We start from the raw sequence: 20,725 nt of genomic DNA, 5'->3' as shown, positions 1-20,725 counted from the left end.
GTTATAGGGTTTGCCTAACTCTCCAGCCACTCATCTGTTTACGTAAGACACAAAAACTACCCATTTTTTTTACATCCATGACAGTGCAAAATGAAGACTAAAACTGGCAGTGTAAGTCGGTTCATAAATGAAAGCAGCAACAACACCATCATCAATGTCTGATGCAATAAGATAATGACAAGCATATGAAGACAGACAACTTCTGTGATGCTGTTTTTCCTCCGCACAACCATTGTGTCTACGGGATTCAAGAACGCTTAGCACATTGAAGCACTTGAGGCCCTCATTAAAATACACATACCAACGCAGCAGGAACACATTCATCTGTTTTTGGATGGAAAGATAACCCAGTCGTCAGTAAAAAGTGTTTGAATTTGCCAAAGTTGTATGTAGATAGTTCATAGTTTAATAAAAATGTCATCTGTTACACTTAATACATGCACTTGTGTTGCATGCCTCATACGCAGGCAAAGAATTGTAGTTTCCTTCCTCTAGTTCCAAAAGTCACACATCTACAAAACTTCTAAATTTGAACTGCTTTTGTAGCATCCGTACACACTCACTGCTTAACATGTATACCAGACAGCAAGAGAGAAGAGCAACGAAGAGGACAGCTAAAGACCAAAGGCCTCAGGTTCCTCCCCACAGACTAGATTTTTTCCACTTTTTCTACAGTGCTTCTACCATTAAGTAGCAATTGCATACCAAGTCCCTACAAATTACTCCAACTTACAAGTTGCACCCATTTTCTGATCACCTAACACCCAATCTGGTTTGCATCACTGATGAAAACCACCAAGAAGCTATCATGGGACTGACAACCACAAATGACTGAAATTCGTCCATGGAGAAACGCACATTATTTAGACTTACTTTTGTTGGCAGCGGACATTCATCAAGTAGTAACGTTATAACAGCTGGTCCCAGTGGATCTTCTAACGGAATAACTCTAATTAAAGACTGGACAACTTCCAACCAGCCTTCATCTGTCAACCACAAAACAGAAATAACACTCAGAATAGCACTGCAATTCTGAAGTGTTCAAAATATATTGGTAAATATAAATTTAAACTTTCAATCATCACGATAACCCAGCTAGTTTACAGACACTAGGGAAAAAAAAAAATTTTTTTTAAAGTTTATATTTTACATCAATGTCTTAGTTTGCAGTAGCTTGGAAGTTTAATTTCAAGGAGAAAGAAAAAAAAGTATACAACAACTTGGATAACACTAAGTATCTTAATTTTTTGAGAATAGTCTTGCCCAGGCCTGAGCATCCTTTAGCTTCCCCTAAAATTAAAAAGTAACACTCATGACCAGAATGGACAAGCACTTTTTACCAGCATAGTCCTCAGAGTTCAGTGTCTAATGCTAACTCTAGGGGTTAAACAGTGCATCCGCTACAACACTGAAGAAATACTTTTCCTAGCTGGAATCAAAGCACCCTTCTTTAACTCCCTCTAGTTACACCAGCCTCAGCGGAACTGCCCTAATTGTTCCATGCCTGGTCTTCTCAAGAAAATTTGTTTTCATAAGCAACAGTTCTTATCATTTCATGAGTAGACAAGGTCTTCCACTTGCAGGTAACCAAAGATTCATATATAAGATGTTAAAGATAAACTACTAATAATGTAAACAGATTTGGGTGTTCAACAAGTAGATGCCTTAGAAGTGAAAATAAAGGTCTGAGTCTGTGTCTGCATACAGGCAAGTGAGTGAGGCTGAAGAGACTTAGTGCTCCCTGCAACAATGACAAGTCAACAGGTAACACATTGATCTTTGAGTTTTACAAGTACATTACCCTGAAAAACATTTTACTGAACAGCTGTAATATCGAATCAGGTTGATTACCTTATTCTAATATGGAAATATGTTTTCTGGGACAAATACCAACTCTACTAAAAGAGACAATAATTCACCTCAACCAGAAATTTGATGGTCTTGAGTAGGGAGATTTTCTCCTACTGTAACAAGAGATAAAACAACCCTTGTACAAACACAGCGCAGTTTGCAGGAGAATTTAAGGACAGGGCCAGCAATAACCAATATAAATAAGCAGAAGTCTAAGAACAGCAAAACCCAAGACAGAAGGTATGCACTATTCGAAGAACATGGGTTTAAACCATGCCTACGTATATGGGTCAGTTCTGCCCTATTGCAAACAGACATTCTTTGTGGCTTACGGTTTAACATCATTACAATGCGTTTGTGGCCATCGACTGGCCACTTCTGGAGACTTCCTGTAGAAAGTTTAAGGGAGTTCAAATAAAATCATACAAGTGCAATGAGCTCAGTGAAGCTTCTGAAGTGCAGAACTGTTTCAAATTCCAAGTCACTAGGGCTACAGGAAGTCACAATGTACAGCTGCCACGTATTTTTCTTAGCAAAGAGAAGGGGATTTTTTTGTTTGTTGTTTTTTTTGCTTTGCAGTCACAACTGAAATGCCCAGCACAGTGCCTTGATACCTGTTTCTGCCATTTCATGCAACGTGATCATTGAATAAGGAGGCTCCTGGTCACTGAAAGAGATATTACACAGGTCAAAATTGATGTACAACTATCAACATAATACACCAAATAAAATGATAATGCACAGACAAATATGAATCCAGTAAGTGTTTAACAAAAGAAAGTTATTTAGCCTGCAGACTACTAATACCCTTTTTAGATCTGAAGCGCAGATAGGATTTGAGCCATTTTCTGCCTCAAAGTCAACATCTGAATATCTACAATAGCTGATAAGTGACACAGTGATCCATATCTGCATGTCTAAAAGCTAAACATAAAGCTTAGGCTTAGTGCTATTCATTAGCAAAATTCCTCAGAGTGTGTAACAAGACACTGTATTTCAGAGGTCATGAAGCGAACAAAGAGCAGCAAACAAAGAAGAGATCATTGGAATACCTTAAACTTTCTTTTTTTCTAGAAATTCTCTGCAAAAAATATTTTGTATATAAAATATAACCAAAGGGCAAGCCACCTAACAGCATCACAGGCTTCAAACACATTAACAAGAGCTGCAGGAAGCAGTTAAGGCAGATAAACGGAAGATATTTAGCCCCATTCTCTTTTCAAACACAAAAAGCAAAAGAGTTCAGTTAGATTAGTTCCTCAATCTGGCTCGCTGGAGCAAGGGCAGGAACCCATGGCCAGACCATCTGCTCCGAACACGTACTACCACTGAGAGTTTCTGAAGCAGGGTCCCAAATTCCTGTTCAGTAAGCATCTTCAGGACCAAAAAAAGCTTGTGCAAGCAGATGCACCTTCAGTTCAGCATGCTCAGATGCTTCATTTAGTGCTACTTAGGCATTTGTACTAACCCCAGGCTTAGAACAAAAAGGTACGTTCCAAAACCAATTTCTATAACACCCCATGAAATCAAACTGGAACTTCTAAACTTGGAGGAATTCTAGAAAATCTCAACACAGATTAAGCATGCAGCTAAAAAAGCCACCTACTCTGGAGGGCCTAATTATAAACTCAGTTTTGACTCAAAATGCATGATAAAAATATGTGCTTTTCTTACCAAAAAACTGACATTCCCTATTAAAAAGTTCCACATTTTCGTATTGCTGTAATATTTGAAACAAATCATGGTTTTTTGCCCCTGCCAAGAATCTCTTTGCCTTTCCTGTGGAAACTAATCTCACCAGCAGGAAAAAGCACTAGAGATGCAAGCAAAATTACCTCAACAGAAAGGATGCAAAATCTCAAAGAAAGAAGAAAAAAGTACCAAAATTACAAATAAAGGCTATGATGAAAAAAGGATGAAGTTTTGATCTGCAAGATGTCCCAATTCCCTCATGGATAGCAGGTGTTAGCGGTACCAGAACTGAGCAAAGTAGAGTCCTGTGCCACTAATTTACCATTTTAGCCACTTAATATCCAAACATCCCACCTTCCTCCTATTTGGAGGGGAAAAAAAAAACAAAACCAAAAAATCTAGAAGTCATTTTTCCAATTTTGTAATTTGTGGAGCAGCACTTTGTAAAGACTCCAAAATTGGTACTTATTCTTGTGAGGACAGGGAATGGAACTTAACTCATTTCCTTCTAGATACAAGGGAGAAAAAAGCTGTTTTCCAGTACGTTTTTGAGATTTGATCAGAAAAAAAAAAAAAAAACACAGTAAAAAGGGAAAACAACTGTTCATTGCAGATCCCACTATAGGTCCACATGTACTAACTTTCACGATAGAATTTGGAAAAAAAGAGTTGTCAGAAGAATTTTTTTGCGCTCTGTTCTTGCGCCACTATTTTTTGCTCTTCAGGGCTTTACTACCAAACTGAAGTCCGTATTTCCAACTGGCTCTTACTTCCACAGTTTCATCTGCGTTTTGATTTTATTCTGGCATATTTCTCAACAAGGGGAAAAAAAAAAAAAAAAGACTTGTCAGCATCCCTATTGTTTTGCTCAGTCTCAGTTTTGGTGTTTTCAAAAGACAAAAATCAAGTTCTATGTTCACGAACACACAATAATGGGAAATACTTATTCCTGCAGTCTCTTGCTTGCACTGAAAAACAAGATTTCCAGACTTGGATGTTTTTCAAGCAAGCATTCCTATTAATCTACAAAGGGACTGAGGTCTAGCAGAAAGGTTCCTTAAAATTTTTCCAGTTGCATTTAGATAGTTTGTCTCACAAACAGATCCGCTGTTATTCATGGCTATAGGTCGTCGTCTTAATTGCAATAACTTGTAATATTTAACTGTGTTATAAAACCAAGTCGGCCAGAGAGAGCCAAACTCTACTCAGAGGTACACAGTGACAGCACAAGAGGCAACAGGAACGAGCTGGAACATCAGAAATTCCAGCTCCATATATACACTTTTTTTTTTAAGCCCCAAAGGTGGTTGAACACTGGAACAGGGACCCAGAGAGGTGGAGAATCTCCATTTTTTGAAGATGTTCCAACACTTGACTGGACAAGGCCCTGAGCAACCTGCTCTAACTAGACCTGTTTCTTGAGCAGGAGGCTGGACTGGATGAACATCCAGAGATCCCTTCCAGCCCACATGATTCTGCGATTCTAAGGAAGTAACTAAGTCTCTTTAAAAAATGCAGTAGCTTCAGGAATTTGGCAGAAATAGGCCAGAATCAGTGGAATAACTATGCTTATTATCACTCGGTAACACAGGAAAGCGCTTACAAGATTACAAAACTGATTGCAAAACCCACAGGAACAGGATCAGCTACACACAAAAATGTTGTTAAATGGCTTAAGTAGATGAACTGAGGGCAGAGGGGAAGGCATGCGAGATAACGGAGAGATTCTCAAAAAATCTGAGATTATTTTGATGAAGACAGATCACAAAACCCTGATTAAAAAAAAAACAGACAACAAAAAACAAACAAACAAACAGCCCCCTGAAAATACCGTCTTGGATTTAAATTTTCAGACAAAACAGTTGACCTGGTATTTCCATTTAAAGCATTTTACAACAGCAAGGCAAACTCCTCCTGCAGGCACATTTCAGATCCACCATGCCGGTATATGAATGAAGGCTCATTTATCCCGAGTCTCATCCAGCTTAAACTCAAATCCCAGCTGTGAAGGTACAATAGTGCCTTTTCCTCCTGTTTTGGTCTTTCCAATTCCTAACCTGCATCTAATCCAAAAGGTGATGAGCTAACTTATTCCATCACTTTTGAGGTCCTTTTAAAGCTCTGTAGAAAGCTATGCAAAAACAAAAAATAAGGATGAATCCACAAATATCCCACACACCCTCAGTGGATGCTTTGAGCATGCAAGGAATGCAATACTGGGATCATGAGCTGAACAGTCGCAACATGCAGTCTTTAAAAAGTAGTCAGACTTATAACTGGAAAGAAAACCTCAGTCTGTCTATACAAATTAACAGAGATCAAAGCTCTTAGTTTTGCTTTACCATTTCCAGAGAAGTAAATACAGCCTGAAAACAGAAATCTTACAGAAGAACCAGTTTTTAGGACAGAAGTTCCCAAACTCTGGCATGTTTGCTGCTTCCTAACTGTGCATCTATGCCAGGTAATAAATATTGAGCACACTCCTCATCCCATCTGGGTGTAGGCCCATACAGGAACTGTAAGAAGCTCCTCAACTCCTGGAAGAGTCTGTACCTGGGCACTCAGGAGCTACTTCTATTACCTAGGAAAGGTGCTCCTCGCCTAAGCCTCCAGGAGTAAACACGCTGCTGCTTCGGGGAGGGTCAGGTGTAGATCGGTGAGAGGATGGAGTCACAGTTTGAGAGAAGACAAGAACATGGTATTTTCATTCAGGTTGAATTATTCCGTGAGGAGGTACTTACTTATCTACTAACGTCCGAATTACAGCCAGTGTGTCAAGTACCAGCCCATCCACATTCTGTTTTTTCCTTCTTGGTTCATGAGGCCCTCGCCCCCTCCTGGGTGGCCGGACAGGGTCCCTTGGGTGGCTTCTTGCTTCAGGTACATGTGCTCTACTGTGCTCCGTTTGCCGATTCTGAGATTCTGCATTGTCTTCGGCTCCGCTATCATCTCGGCAAACACAGGAGTTTCCCATATTGCTAGCCCCCAAGGCTCCCAGTAAATGGGGAACGTGGTGCTCTAGAGTCAGCAGTAAACCTCGAAGAAGGCTTCTGCTAGCATAGAACACAACCAAAGCAACTACAATCATCTAGAAAGTTTTAACAGTAATATTTGTATGATCCTGAATTGTGATTTTTGCATTATATGCGTTGCTACCAGCTGGAATGAATGGGAAGTTGGAGACTTAGTATCCGACATTATCAGCTAAAATACACATTGGTCATCCAGAAGCAGGTCTGAAAAAGCAAACCCAAAACAAGAGTCAGTGTTATTTCTTTTACTGAATAATACAAAAATTTCTATTTTAGTAAACAGAGTCAGTCTTGGTGCATATAACACCTAGGAAACAAGGTTGGCATCTGAAGTCTCTTGGAGGGGAGGAGGAAGTGGAGGGGGGGAGAAGTAGGGAGTTCACTGTGTAGCTGCCCCCAGTACATACACACACTATTCCTATCAACACTACCTATTATTTCCCAGTTCTTCCAAGATTTTTGGATGCAAAGGAACACCTTTGCCCTTAAATCTAGCACACTGCCGCCCTTCAAGTAGTAATACCTACAACACAAACCACAGCTTGATTTTTTCCTTTATCCTCTATAGAGAGATACTGTTCAGGCCACCCAACTAAAAGACTGAACATTTAAGGTTCTCATTTCACATCAGGAGTAGTCAGCATCACTCACAAACAGACTCTGCAAAACAGGCCACAACTATGAGACTACTTCTGTACAGCTGTGGCTACCTCAACAAACAATAGACTTAACAGTGAACCGGCTGTTTAGTCCATTTGTGCATAAATATGATTTTTTTGGAATGTGCCTACATCAACTGGAATCTCACCCAAAGATGCTCCAAGTACTGACCCTGAAATAAATGGGAATTGCAGATGCAGATTTTAATACCTACAAATCTTAACTGTTGGGATGCTGAGAGGGGTGTTTTCTGTGCAAGTTGCATACCTCTTTGGATCTAGCATCAACCCAGTCTTCCCTTTTTGGGAACCAAGACTAATTCAGTCATTTTTCGTTCTTAATGCAAGTAGTCTGGATCAAGTACAGGCCCGTTAGTACTGGGATTGTGGGACAGTCCCTACTAATCGCTGAATCAAGAAGACTAGCAATAGCAAAAGGATTCAAAACCCAACCTCATTACAAGTTCTTTCTCCAAGGCATAGACAGCTATATTTCTACAGAACTTTATATAAAGTCTCAACTAAAAGGGGGAAATGCCCTACAAAAGATAGATAGCATGTCACTACTCTCACACTTCTATAATGTCAGAATGAACAAGTAACTTTTAAGACTACATGCATGTTATTCTTTCAAGAATCTAAAATTAACATTTAAGATACAAAATACTAATAACTCATTACAGGATATTTGTCATAATTTCTAGTTAAGCCATCTACTTAACAGCAAACATAGCACCTTACTTTTAAAAGAAAGTCAAAGACAGTTGCCACCTTTGAAATATGAAATGTCCCCTCCCGTCTGAGACAACTGGCAACCGTGCAATAGCTGGCTGCCATTCAGGCAAGACCATAATAACATTAGTTGGGAAGCCAGACACAGGTCATATGAGCAAGCATATCATCAAGTTTCTGAATGGATAGCTGTCACCGGGAAAGCACTTCCAGCAAACCCTCAGACTCTTCTGCAGGTTCAAAGTAGGTTATCTTCTTGTAGTACAATGAAGAGTTCAATATTAAGAAATTAAGTGAAGGTTAACTAGCAAAAAAATCCCTCAGGGGATATTAAATGCAAAAAATACAAGATTTTCAGTTCATGGAATCCCTAAACCACGGATTGCTAAAAGAGTTTTAATATCACAGTATGCTTGGCTTATTCTCTAAGCAGCTGGACCACAAGAAGGTGTGGGACACCAAGCTCAGTAGTCCTTTTGTCTGAACCAATACAGATATTATGTTATCTTCTCAGTCAGTCAGTAAAAAGTAGATGTCAGGGTGTCATACAAATTCCATAGGTCTTAAAGGAAATTGTGTAAGATTAGAACCAGTCCAGCCCAAATAACCTTAAAAGCTACCAAAAAACCCCACAAAAACAACAACGAAAAAAACACCACACACACCCCTCGTTTAAATGCAAAATATGTCTTTTTGAGGAAGAATATGCATGTACCCAGATCATTTAAGGCTATTTTATTAACATAACGTTAAAACGTAAAACTGCATTATTAATGTGTTAAACATTAAGAACCTGGATTTAGTTAACCTGTTCTGTAACTTTTTATAAAAATGTTAACACTATGATTGGTCAGTTTTGATAACCAGGTGCAAATTGACTGTAAAAAGCAGTATTTTAGTGATTAGCAAAGAGTAGGAACCAGCCTAAGAAAACAAGAGAGAGCTAAGTCAAGATAAAAAGTGATCATTGAAACCAAGGCTTTATGGTTCACAACTGAAAGCATTATTAAAAACAAGTGATTAGGATCAACTCACCGTTAAGTTGGTTCAGGAACAGTGGGACTTGCTCAGTAAAGTGCTGTAACAGAAATGGACTGTACTTCCCTAGGGCGTACAGGCAGTTGTATCCGGAAAAGCAGCACTATATAAGCCTTTATCTTGGGCGGTGAATCATTCTACTTGACTCTGCTTTCACTTTGAGAAACTACACTGAAGAGTCCCTGAAGACAGAAGGAGAAGAAAGAACAATTCACTTGGAAACTGCCTCCAAGACAGACATATTCCACCTCCTCAATGCACCTGCAATGACATTGTGTCATGCTTTATTTTCAACTACATTCAGCCTTTACGGGGGAAAGTTCTGTCAATACTTCAAAAAGCAATTTGCCACCTACTAGTTTTAGGACTAAACACAGCTACAGAAAACCCAATCTGTTTTTTCACAACCTTGGTATTCCAGACGCTACAGAAAATACAGAGCAGTGACCGATTCCTCCCCTCAAATTACTACTTATAGGAAGAAAAAAGGAAACATTAATATCGGTTCCAGATCACCCTCAAGTAGTGACAGCAGAAAATAAAAGCAAGTACAGTATATAAGTTGATTAGATAAAGAGAAGAGAAACAACAGGATAAACTCCCTTTATTCAGTAAAACAGCTGAGTTTGACCACGTTCATTTGTGCATCAAGGTCAGCCATAGCCAAAAGAGTTCATTTTCAAGCCTTGAACTAAAACTGAAAGACTAAACACTTTGGAATATAAGCTACAGAAAGGGCTTGCTATAGATCAACCCTGCAAGCAAGCCTTCTCTGGACAGAGTAAAAATGCATAGGGATAGGTTCTGAAGTGCAAAGGAAAATGAGGAATTTTATTTTTTATTTTATTTTATTTTATTTTTTTTAAGAAAAATCTAGTGATGTACTAGAGTGTATTTGAGGTGGTATATTATACACAGCTTTACAACCATATAGCGAAGTATGGCCTTAGCATTAGGTTGCCAGTACCAATTCCCACTCCATCACTGTCATTGCTGAAAATAAAGAGGACTGAGTTTTGTTCATCAAATTTTAGTTCAGGGCCAACTGCAGGATTGAACAGGGAAATACAAAAGTTAAACAGGTAAGCACAGTCCCTCTCTCTGCCTCTGCAGCATTTCACAATGGCACAAAGAAAAAGAAAGGACAAAATATTTCTTCCCACGCAAAAATCAATTGTGTTTAAGCAATGGGAGACAGTCACCTAATTGGGACACCCATTTAGTCAAGGTATGTCTTCCACGATACAAACTATGTTTTCAAACAAGAAAAAGGCACTTCTAAAAAGACTTTAATCGCCTAAAAGAGGGAGAGAAAAAAAAAAGAAAGAAAAACAGAGAACAAATCAAGAATATCTGAACAACAATACTGAGTTAGGTCTAGGTAAGCTTACCAGCTTACCTGACAGCAGACACTTAAAGAAGTCAATTGCTGTTAAAAAATAACTAAGGCAGAGAATTAATCTTTCATAATCCATTATCTTCTTTCAGTAGTTACATAGCTAAGAGTCTCAGCAACCATTTTTAAAATTTAGCCGTGTTTCTTTATAATGCCACGAGTAAGTGTTAACCAAAGCATACTAGCTTTCTTAAAATGTGAAAGGTAAAAGCCACAAATTGTACCAAATTCCCCGATGATACAGTTTTTAAAGACTGATGTGACATTATGACATGATATTAACACAACTGTGTTAAGAGTTAAGATCCACCTAAGCATCAAAACAAGAGTAAGAACAAACTTCCCTGGAAGGCCACTGGAAAACCAAAAACCTATCCCTTCTTGTCGAGACTACAGGGACATCAAAAGAACACCATTTTCTGAAACAATTTGTGCAAGTCAAAACAGAGCCAAAGATGCTCGTGTGAAACAACTGCGAGTGGATATGTCAGCAATAGTTAAGCTGCACTACAGAGAGCAAAAAACCCTCTGTGTTAAAAGCTGTGAGCAGTTTCTCCACTATTAGCTTGATGTTGTGTCAGATATCCCTAAATGCTAGAAAGCCCCACTCCTTCCGGAGAGTTTCACATTTGCCTGAAGAACATTCTTAGGTAAATTTAGAAAGTGATAACGAGACTATAAAAACTGGTTACAAAAGCAGCTGCATTTATAAAAGTGTTGATGCTTTTGCTTTATTTTTGATGCTATTTTAAAAGAAGCTGAATCCCAAGTTTTTAAATACAAGAAATAGTAAAGGCAGAGTTCAGTATTTGCTTCTCAACAGGCCAAGTCATTCACTCACTCTGGATTTTGACCATCAAATGCTATTTTGGGATGCAGGACTAATAAGCTGCCAAACACATGATCTAAATATAAGTTCTTACTCAAAAAAAAAAAATCCGAAACTAATCTCTCTCCTTTCAAATCTTACTCTAAACAGGTAGTGCTAAAACGGGTGAGAGCAGCAGTCTGACACCTTCTCTTCCACAACCTGCAGTAGGCGCACAGAAGCCACTGCCCAGGCATGCACGCACGCCCCAGCTGGCAGCCAGGAGCAGGGCTCTGAGGACATTTTGCCCTAAAGAAACCATGTGAGCCTCATGTCTTTTGAGCCGAACACCTCCGTTAAATGGGAGAAAAGCAACTGCCGAGGCCCTCCTGAAGCCTGTCAGCAGAAACTTTCCACGACTGAGAACACAAAACCCCTGCATATATCCACCAGCCTTCGTGACTGTTCCCACTACAGCAGAACAAGTCACTTTCCCAATCGTACTGGTCTCCTGGCAGAGAGAAATGTGAAGGCATGTAAAGGAGCTACAAGCTGACTGATCTTCCACAGCTGGAAGCCTAAGGGGAAAAAGCATCAGTCACGAACGTGGACACTATTTGAGTGCATTTACAGGTGCCTGGCAGCGTTGATACCCAGCTTTCCCAACAGCGGCCTCATCTCAATCATCTGACAGCACACGCCAATGGAGAAGTCAGCTGAAAATGGCATTAGTCTCATTTTCTCTGTAAGACACAGCCCAGGAATCAGTGATTCATCCCCTCAAATATTTGGTTACGGTCAACCATAATACTGCTTCATGATGGAAAAAGCCTCTCCTTCCCATGAAATGGGAGCATATTGCCAAGCAAACAAGAAACTCATACACATAAATGAGTGAAGAAAGTTTCAGCTACTAAAACCGCTTTTCCAGCGCCTGTAACATGTTTCCCGTCTCAGAGTAACACAGTAGCTCAGGCTGCAAATGACACAGTAATGCTGGTGGCTTTTCAAATGAAAAACCAGAAGAGTTTTGGACAGCAATTTCCTATTAAGGAGATAAATAATTAGAAATATTCTCTGAGCATTTCTTTCCCAAAGAAATGATGCCCCTAAAAAGGAAGGGATTGAAATACTTGTGATGGCACTCAGATGAAAAGTTCGAACTATCAAGAGAAGGAAATACAGCTATGAATTGCTCAAAGTTAATCATCTTAGTTATAGACATAAGAGGGAAAAAACAGCTGCTGGCAAATATAGGCTTTCATAACACAGAGAAGATCTCCATTTTTAAATGACTGCAGCAGGGGAAGAAAAGCAAGCACTTCCAGTAAATAAATACAATTAAAAAGTGAAGTTGGGACTTTCTGAGATCACATCGAGAACAGAAGTAAAACCTCTCAGGTGAAAGACTTGTGTAACTAAAGAGAAATAGCCACTTAGCTTCCATTGCGGTTACCAAGCAGCATATGCAAGAAAGTGGACTGCAGGCTTCAGGATGAGCGATTAAATGCTGACTCTGTGCTGATTCTTCTGCATATAATAATTCAACTACGGAATACTGCGGAATCTGAAACAAACCCCTAATTCTTTTTTCTTTTTTAATTTCCTTAAAAAAAATCCTGGTAGGTTAACACTAGCGTTCAAATTCTATGGGAAACGAGCATTTGCAATGTGTTATCATCTGCAGTACAAAGCCACTGCCACAGTCCTTTTCCTTTCTGCTAATCATAGTAAAGGCATCAAGATCCAAACGCTGACTGACCTGTGCCTGTTTCACAGAGAAGGAAGGAGACAGATCATACCTCAAAGTATCCAGCTTTGGCCCAAGCACCTGTCAGTGGAAACACCCAGAGTTGCACAGAGCTCATCCAACAGTCTGCGCTTTAATCCTGCAATCTTCTCTCGTAAGTAATCCTAGTTTAGTCACAAAACAGGTAGCAGTTGAAGGATCTGGTCTAATGTAGAATCTGTTTTTAAACTGGTACAGGAATGCTAAAGTTAATATCTGGATTTAAGTGAACTTCACTTTCTAATCTAAGCTAGTGTCTCCAGAGTAGGACTGGTAAACACAGTAGCAACAGGGAGAGAGTACTGCCCTCTCGCTGCTGCCCAGGTTTTGCCTTATCTGTAGTTAAGGAGAGACCTGTCCCCAGGGTTCTTCAAACACCAGGGACTGCTCTGTTACAGCTCTTTCCGAAATAGAAATTAGAGTACTCACCGCCTCCCAGCTTCCTCTCTCTGAGCTCATAATTTCTCTTCTCATGATTGTTTAGATGGAACTGTCCTTTGTACCCTGACCTTTAAAAAAAAGAAACCTTAGTTTTGCTTTCAGCACTTAGTAAGTCTCAACCACCTATTCAACACCAGTATCAATAAACCAGAACTTGGCTTCCAGATTCATTATCCCCCAACTTGTAGAGGGTCTTTACTTCTTTTCAAAGACAAATATAGAAGGAGAGGTTCTGCTCTTAAGTTTTGAGGCAGATGAATACTTCTTTTGAGACAATGATCTTTGTTAACAAACAGTGGTATCCGAAAGCTCTAGGGAAGTTTAAGGAGAGATTTGGCTGGTGTTGTAGAGCTGTATTAGACTCAGCACCTGATCAAGGAGCAGAGTATAATCCACTGTTCCAGAAGTGACAGGAAGATAAGGATAATGCCCTGCAAATGCCAGGAACACTAGCCCTGCAAACTGAAGCAATGTAGGCACACTAAATAAAATTGATTAGCTACACCATATTAAGTTTTGGCATTTGGACATTTATTCAGAGACTTAGAAATCAATCCTTGATCAATTCAGGTTAATCGTCCTTACTGCCCCCTTAAAGCTTCAGACTTTGTCAGCAATGAAGGAATTTCCTAATTTTGACAAAAAAAGTTCAAGACATCAGGATTCAAAACAAAGGCCTAAGAAATTCCAGAACAGAGACAATGCTGGGAGGAAAGTATGGAGACTCTTTCCTTTGAGCACCAAGCAGAGGTACAGAATTGTTTAATAATAATAATAATAAAATCTCAAGCCAGCAACGACTTTTTTTTAAGGAAATTAGTAATAGCCCATTCCAGAAAGATTAATATTTTACCTGTATTACTATCCAGTTTTCTTCAAATTTTCAAAAAAAAGTTTTCTCAAAGTATAGAGAGGTCAATTCATTGATGCGCAGGTTTTTATTACAATGAAATGCATCTCGTTTAAGGCACTTCATCCATTAACAAAAAATAAACTACTAAAGCACTCGGACACAATCAGAGATGGAGCAGTTCAAACATGGTCCCATAATGTAGTCCTACCACAGAAACAGGCTATAGGGCTATGCTTGCACAGGGGCAGCTGAGTAATCAAAATGCTGCCTATAGAAAGATGCTACAAGTAAAGATTGCTGGAGGTAGAGGTTTGTCAGTAAACCGCCAGCTTTGTGCGATTGAGCTGAAATGGTGAAATCCCAGGGTTCTGCTATTTCTTGTCCGTAAACTAACGTTAGAGCTTCCTGCCTTTTGCTTCTCCTAGATCTGTGTTCAATGCTGTGGCTTGTTTTCAGCGAAAGATTAGCTACAGCACTCTGTAGAAGGCACAACAGTTTCCTTGTCTAGACCACAGAAATGAGCCCAGCTAAATGGTATGACTAAGCTATTACGAATGCAGAAAATACACTGAAACATTCTGGATGTGTGAAGGATTTTGATAACATTGCTGAAAAATTCAGCGACGTCTCAGTTGGAAGCTTGCACTGTCAGTTGTCAGACAACTGCCTAAGATAGCAAATCACAGAGCAAACAGCGTCTAGAACCTCCTATTCTCAGCCGCACCAACTTTTGTCATTTTGTGACATTGGCTATCATCTCAAACATGAAAAAATAACGTTGGTGGCAGGAAGCAGGCCAAGGAACCTTCCACTTCTCGGTAATTCAAGTAGCATCAGAGGATGGCCCAAGCTTTCAGTGACAGTAGCTGAAAGCCAGTTTTGCGACCTTCCTTGCAAACCATGGAGAGATGGCAGTTGTTCACTATTTTAAGTTCAGGACTGTATAGAGAAAGTGGGAGATGTCCTTCCAATTCTCTTTCCTCCTGTAAGTGGATACAATAACAGCTGTTCCAAAGACTGCTCCCTGAGCCAAATATAACATGTAGGTCACTAGGTTAGCAAATTGGCCTTAAAGGCACTCAGAGGAAGCATGATCCCTGCCCCAGGGTTTTGGGGCTGAACTCTGTAGAACTTCACACACAGCTCCGGGCAGGTCACTTGAACTCCTTATCTCACCCATAAAAAACAAGAATGCAACCTTATTTCTCCCCATTTGTCTGTTTAGGTCCTGGATTGAGGACCTTCTACTCTCTGCCCCACTATAAGTCTACCAGCAAAGTATACTCCAAAAGAGCCCCTGATGTTGGGTAGATGGTCATGTATAATAGAAGCATTTCTGTGAGCAGCAAAACCGGTGACACCACATTTCACAAACATCTGTCTCCTCAGACTGAGCTCCCACGTGGATTTTTTGACATCTAGTAAGTAATAAAGCTCACACTGCAGCCCTTCGCTTGAGAATATAGATCCCGCTGTCCAGCAGCCTTTTTTTTTTTTTTCTCCACAAAGCTTATAGCAACATAGTATCTTTGAGGCCTGGGCCTGTATGATGAAACTCGGCAGAAGTTGGCCTGCAGCTGAGAAGAGCAAGGGGAACTGCCTGCGAGAAGGAACAGTCTACGTGAATGAAGATTAGGAACTGGACAGAAGATGGGTGTGTGTGCATTTCAAAAGGCAGTCTAAAAATGGTTTAAATGAAAGTGTGTGCCCATTTTAGCTCATTATGGATGCGTGTCAAAAAAGGCAGAAGGCTCAAACATCATTTCAGAAGCTTTCAAAAATAATGATGATATCAAGAACGAGAGTCACTGTAATTTTGGACTTTTCCTAAATAGCTTCTTGAGGAATTTCAAAAGGATTACAATTTAAGCTTTTTTGGACAATTATATTTAGATATTATTTTGCCAAATGTCTCAAAGATAGACTGGGGTTAAAGTTCTAAACAGACTAAAACTCTCCCATTGTTCAAATTTTAAATCTTTTACACCACTGCTGACACACTAACCAGAGTTTTCCAGAGTGCAAATACATCATTTTGCATTGTCATTTTGTATTATTTACCATTATAAAGAGACGAACATTTTTAAAAGTCATGAAGAACTTTAAACTTTCTTCATGTCACAAGACAGCTTTGTTTTTAGGAGAGAGAACAGTAGGGCACCTGCTGGATTTTCTTTTTTCAAGATCACTTTCCATGTCCCACTCTGCCTGCAGTCAGATAAAATATACGCACAAACCGTACAATCTTCTGAAAGAGGTTAGAGGGCAGCCTGTGAACTACATGACTCAACTCTATTAATATCAGTTAGTACACATGTACTGAAACAAGCAATACAAAAAGCCAGGTCAATACCAGAACATACTTAATTCAAAATGGCACCAAATCTGGTCCTTCTCCTTATGTCCAGCAAAACACCCAAAATGTTCAGAAACTTAAAGTCAAAATGAAGTGTTTCCATAGCAAAAAAGCCTTGAGAGAAAAATAACTACAGTTGCAAGTGTGTTGCACGCTTAGAAACTGTTACTTCTACAAGGGGAAAGATGTATCTGGAAAGGGATGGCTTTCTGGTCATTGATCATGGTGAGTCACTGAACCCTCATTAATAAACATACATGAATAAACAAGAAGTGGTACACCTGAGTATCCCAAAATGACCTATCAATATACAAAGTCCCCATGGCAGAGCTGGCAAAACTTCTGAAGCACAAGCTCGGCCACCATAATGGTAGAACATGGTACCAAATAACTTACAAGCACAGTCAAACATAGATCATGATCCACTGGTCAGTCACAAAATCTAGGAGTCATGCTTGAACATTTGACTCATCTTAGACCCCAAGGATACAATGAAGAATAGCAAAGGAAATAAAGATCATGCTGGCACAACTGCTGCCACAACACACCAAGTTTACAGTCACTGCATACAAATCAGGAAGGAAAAACAAAGCAAGTCATCGAGATGCAAGGAAATGTAAAGCACAAAATGACAAGACAGAATTCTAATAAGATACTTGAGAGACGATGAACCTAAGAGCAGTATATCTGCCTGTGCTACTTTAAAGAGACAAATGACTTCAAAACCTACCGAGTAATCACCATTTCAGGAGAAAAGTATAATATAGAGTTGAAAATGCTGAACACAACATACTGACAAGGGAGCAGAACAGAACAAACCTCATCACTGTAGCTCACCTTCAATTCTACTACCAGGTGACAGTATTTTAACTTGCTACTTCTAGGCTGAGAGGGACCTGTCACAGTGTATGTGCAGAGCTCCACTCCATTTTGTGAAGATATCAACAAACGTGTAAATGACCTGAAGAGAGCAACAGGAGATGTTTCAAAATACAACGCATTATCAGCTACGGGAGATTTTTAATGGGGAAGGAAACATGAACACGAAAGCCTAAAGTAACAGAACAATAAGTGTTCCATAACAAATCACCACATTTATCACTAACCTATTGCTTTGGCTACTAAATATCTTCCATGTTACTCCTCCTTAATCTTCAAGAAGAAAGCTTATGGGAAATGGACTTTGATATCACCTGATGGGCAGAATAAGAGAGATGCCATAGTTTATAGATAGAAATCAAAAGACAAGTAATTTATTTCAGACCATAAATTAGCATGGTCATCCATGAGGCTCACAACAAACAAAACTTGCTGAGAGCCAAGACCTCTGATGTAAAAATAATCAGTATTCTTTGTGGTTGTGCAGAAACCAGCCTATCCCTTCTAAAAGAAAAAGGAAAAATTGGGGGGGGGAGGGGAGAGAACAACATAGAGTGGGATTATGAGAGCCACTGAACATCATTGAAACACGAGACCAGAGAGCAGGATACTAAAGTGGTTAACAGATGAAGTGTTGCAATTGAATACCATACATTGGAGACAAACAAAAAAAGAAAGTGAAAGCCTTAAAGAAAACAATAACCCTCTTTTCCCTCAAACACACCCAGATACTATATTTGAAGATAAGGAGACAGAGCAGAGTATCTGATCCAGAGATATCAGCAATCTAAAAGTAGGTAACTAACTGAGACTAAGCTGACGAAGAATAAGCAATAGCAAGAGTAACTACAGGAGTTGTATAGGATACAAAACACTACATTAAAATATCCTGGAGGAGCTTCCCATAAAGCGATGGAAAGCAGATGCTAAAAACTGCCAGAATTAGCAGGGACCTCAAGACAGTGTTTGGATGAAAAGGGGAAAGACAGCAAGAAGCAGTCATGCAGCTACAGCTGTGCTGCAAGCATTTGAAAAAATACAGTAAAGGCAACACACAGCCTATTCAACCAGACTTACAAATGAGAACAAATAGCAGTGAATGGGGCACAAAGCAATAACAGTAATGACCTAAAGGAAGAATAACAGAACTGGGTGCCAAGACTACAGAAGAATTCTCTTGCTGAGTGGGCTCGGGCAGAGGAGAACAAAGGCATATGCAAAAGCACTTGCCGAATTACAGGCCAGATTTAGACCAGAGCAAAGAACAGATCAATTCTTTGCAGCTGGATAAATCTAGAAGAAAGATACACTAACAGCATCCTCGACTCCTAAAATGATACAATAAGTTTTAAGAATGCATGGTCCTCCAGAAATGGATAGCTAAATAAATGAGTCCAAAATAGTGGCAGCAGGAGACAAGTAGCTGATAAGAGTATTTCAGATTGCTTGTGGGTGATGAGAATACCCACCATAAACAAATTTGTTCAGCTTAGCAAGGCAATAGGAAAGATTTTAATACTAAGAAGTAAAAGGGGAAGAGTTGCAGTAGACAGGAAGACGACAAATGTATTTATGAGTAAAGCAGAACTGAACTGAGGATCACCATAAGACAAAAACAAACCAAATAAATGCATCAACTGGAAGACAAAAGACAAAGATGAAAAACCTGAGACAAAACTATTGCCAATTCGGAAAAAAAACCCTCCTTGTTTATGTTGAAGAATGCATATACCGACACAGACATTAAAAAAATAAACAAAAAATACAGCAAACAGTGGGATGCCTAGACAGTTAAATATATTTAGAGAAAAAGACAGCTCTCATGACTGTACTTCCACATGAGCCAAAGTCTCGTCGCATGAGGAAAGCTGATAAATTAAAAGACTGACTACCAAAATGAACTCTGGGGCTGGGGTGGTTATTGAGAGATTCAGAGTAAGATTTAGCAATAACAAAACAGAAGAAAACCCTGACACTCAGGACTTGCAGCGGGAATGTACCCAGAAAGGATATGGTACCAACTGATACATGGCAGAAGTTAAGGATTAGCAATAAAAAATTAGAGGGAAAAAAACAAAGATGTGTGTGATGGAAACAGTGACCAATAGGACAGAATGAAAGGGCTTAAAAATAAATGCATGTTTGATACTGATAGATTGCAAAGCAATGAAGAAACTTGTTCTATAACCACCAAACTAAGAGAATAAAACAGTACGATGGGGTTACCACACTAGCAGGAAAGGTGCCACTGCCTAATCTATTGTCCAAGCAAGCAAAACAAAAGATCTGGATAAATAACTGCATTTTGTAGTTTACTCAATATCATCATATTTTCCCTGTAAAACAGAAAAGTTGTTCTGTAGAAATGTTTTTAAAACCAAAGAGTGGTAAATAAAGTTTTTAGGATTCAGACTTTCTCTGTTAGTAAAAAAGTATTCCTGGGCAAAACAAAATTCTTCTGAATGTCTCTTGGCTCCCAAGAGATCGCAGAGAAGCATATCATTCTGCCTTCTGTATACTAAAACCCAATCGCTTTCAACGCGCTGTAGCAGAGCTCTTGTTCTGCAAGTCATAGAAGTATCAGGAAGATCTCTCAGGACCCGAGACGCGCTGTTAAAAAGTTGGAATACCTTGCTGTGCCGAATGCCAGCAGCTTTGGGGAGCACGAGCCTAGCAGGAGCAAACTCCCGTCTCATTCAAGTTTTTGCAGTTTTCTTAGGCAAGCTTCTAAGGTTACATCGAAACCAAGCTCAGCGCTCGGGGCCTCCATGCAAAGCGTTCAGCGAGCATTTAAGCATGCAAGCAGCCCAGCAGAGCACAACGAAAACAGAGGCTGATCTTGGCCCCTTGCCTTTTTTTGTTGTTGTTTTTCCCCTCCTCCTTTCTTTCTTTTTAAGCACGTATAAATAGCTCCAGTTATGCAATCTGCTCCACCAGAAGCCACGGCAGTACCTGCATAAATAAGCGTTACTCTGGCCAGCGAGGGTCACCGGGCATGACACCAGGACCGGAGCTCGCCGGGCACCGGCCCGGCCCCTCGCCCCAGCCACGTCCCGGACTTCCCGGGCACCAAGCGCCGGGCACCGGCCCAGCAGCAGCCACACGCGCAGCTCCCGGTCCCCGGCGGGGAGCGCCGCGCCCTCCGGAGCCCCCGGCCCCAACGGCCGGGAGCGCAGGGACGATCCCGCCGGGCTGCGGG

General features: G+C 40.0%; 1 protein-coding gene across 6 annotated transcripts in view; it reads right to left on the bottom strand.

Moving 5' to 3' along the window:
- Positions 1-17,842, bottom strand: part of RSPRY1 (ring finger and SPRY domain containing 1) — a 39,150-nt gene extending 21,308 nt beyond the window's left edge. For 3 of the 6 annotated variants that reach the window (XM_026066847.1, XM_026066885.1, XM_026066894.1), the window contains exons 1-8: positions 17,754-17,842; positions 17,485-17,608; positions 13,427-13,506; positions 13,011-13,186; positions 9,002-9,186; positions 6,285-6,779; positions 2,466-2,518; positions 874-986 (exon numbers count right to left, since the gene is read on the bottom strand). In XM_026066847.1, coding sequence (XP_025922632.1) covers positions 874-986; positions 2,466-2,518; positions 6,285-6,631 — 513 coding nt within the window. In that variant the 5' untranslated portion in view covers positions 6,632-6,779; positions 9,002-9,186; positions 13,011-13,186; ... (1 more) ...; positions 17,485-17,608; positions 17,754-17,842. The remainder of the gene's footprint in view (positions 1-873; positions 987-2,465; positions 2,519-6,284; positions 6,780-9,001; positions 9,187-13,010; positions 13,187-13,426; positions 13,507-17,484; positions 17,609-17,753) is intronic. The other 3 variants (XM_026066857.1, XM_026066867.1, XM_026066877.1) reach the window with 3 other exon arrangements.
- Between the last annotated feature and the right edge of the window lie 2,883 nt (positions 17,843-20,725).

The sequence above is a fragment of the Apteryx rowi genome, unplaced genomic scaffold (genome assembly GCF_003343035.1).
Source record: "Apteryx rowi isolate R43461 unplaced genomic scaffold, aptRow1 scaffold_1033, whole genome shotgun sequence".
In the NCBI taxonomy this organism is placed as follows: Eukaryota; Metazoa; Chordata; class Aves; order Apterygiformes; family Apterygidae; genus Apteryx; species Apteryx rowi.
The sequence above is the reverse complement of the archived record's forward strand: the minus strand, read 5'-3'. Positions and strand labels throughout refer to the sequence as shown.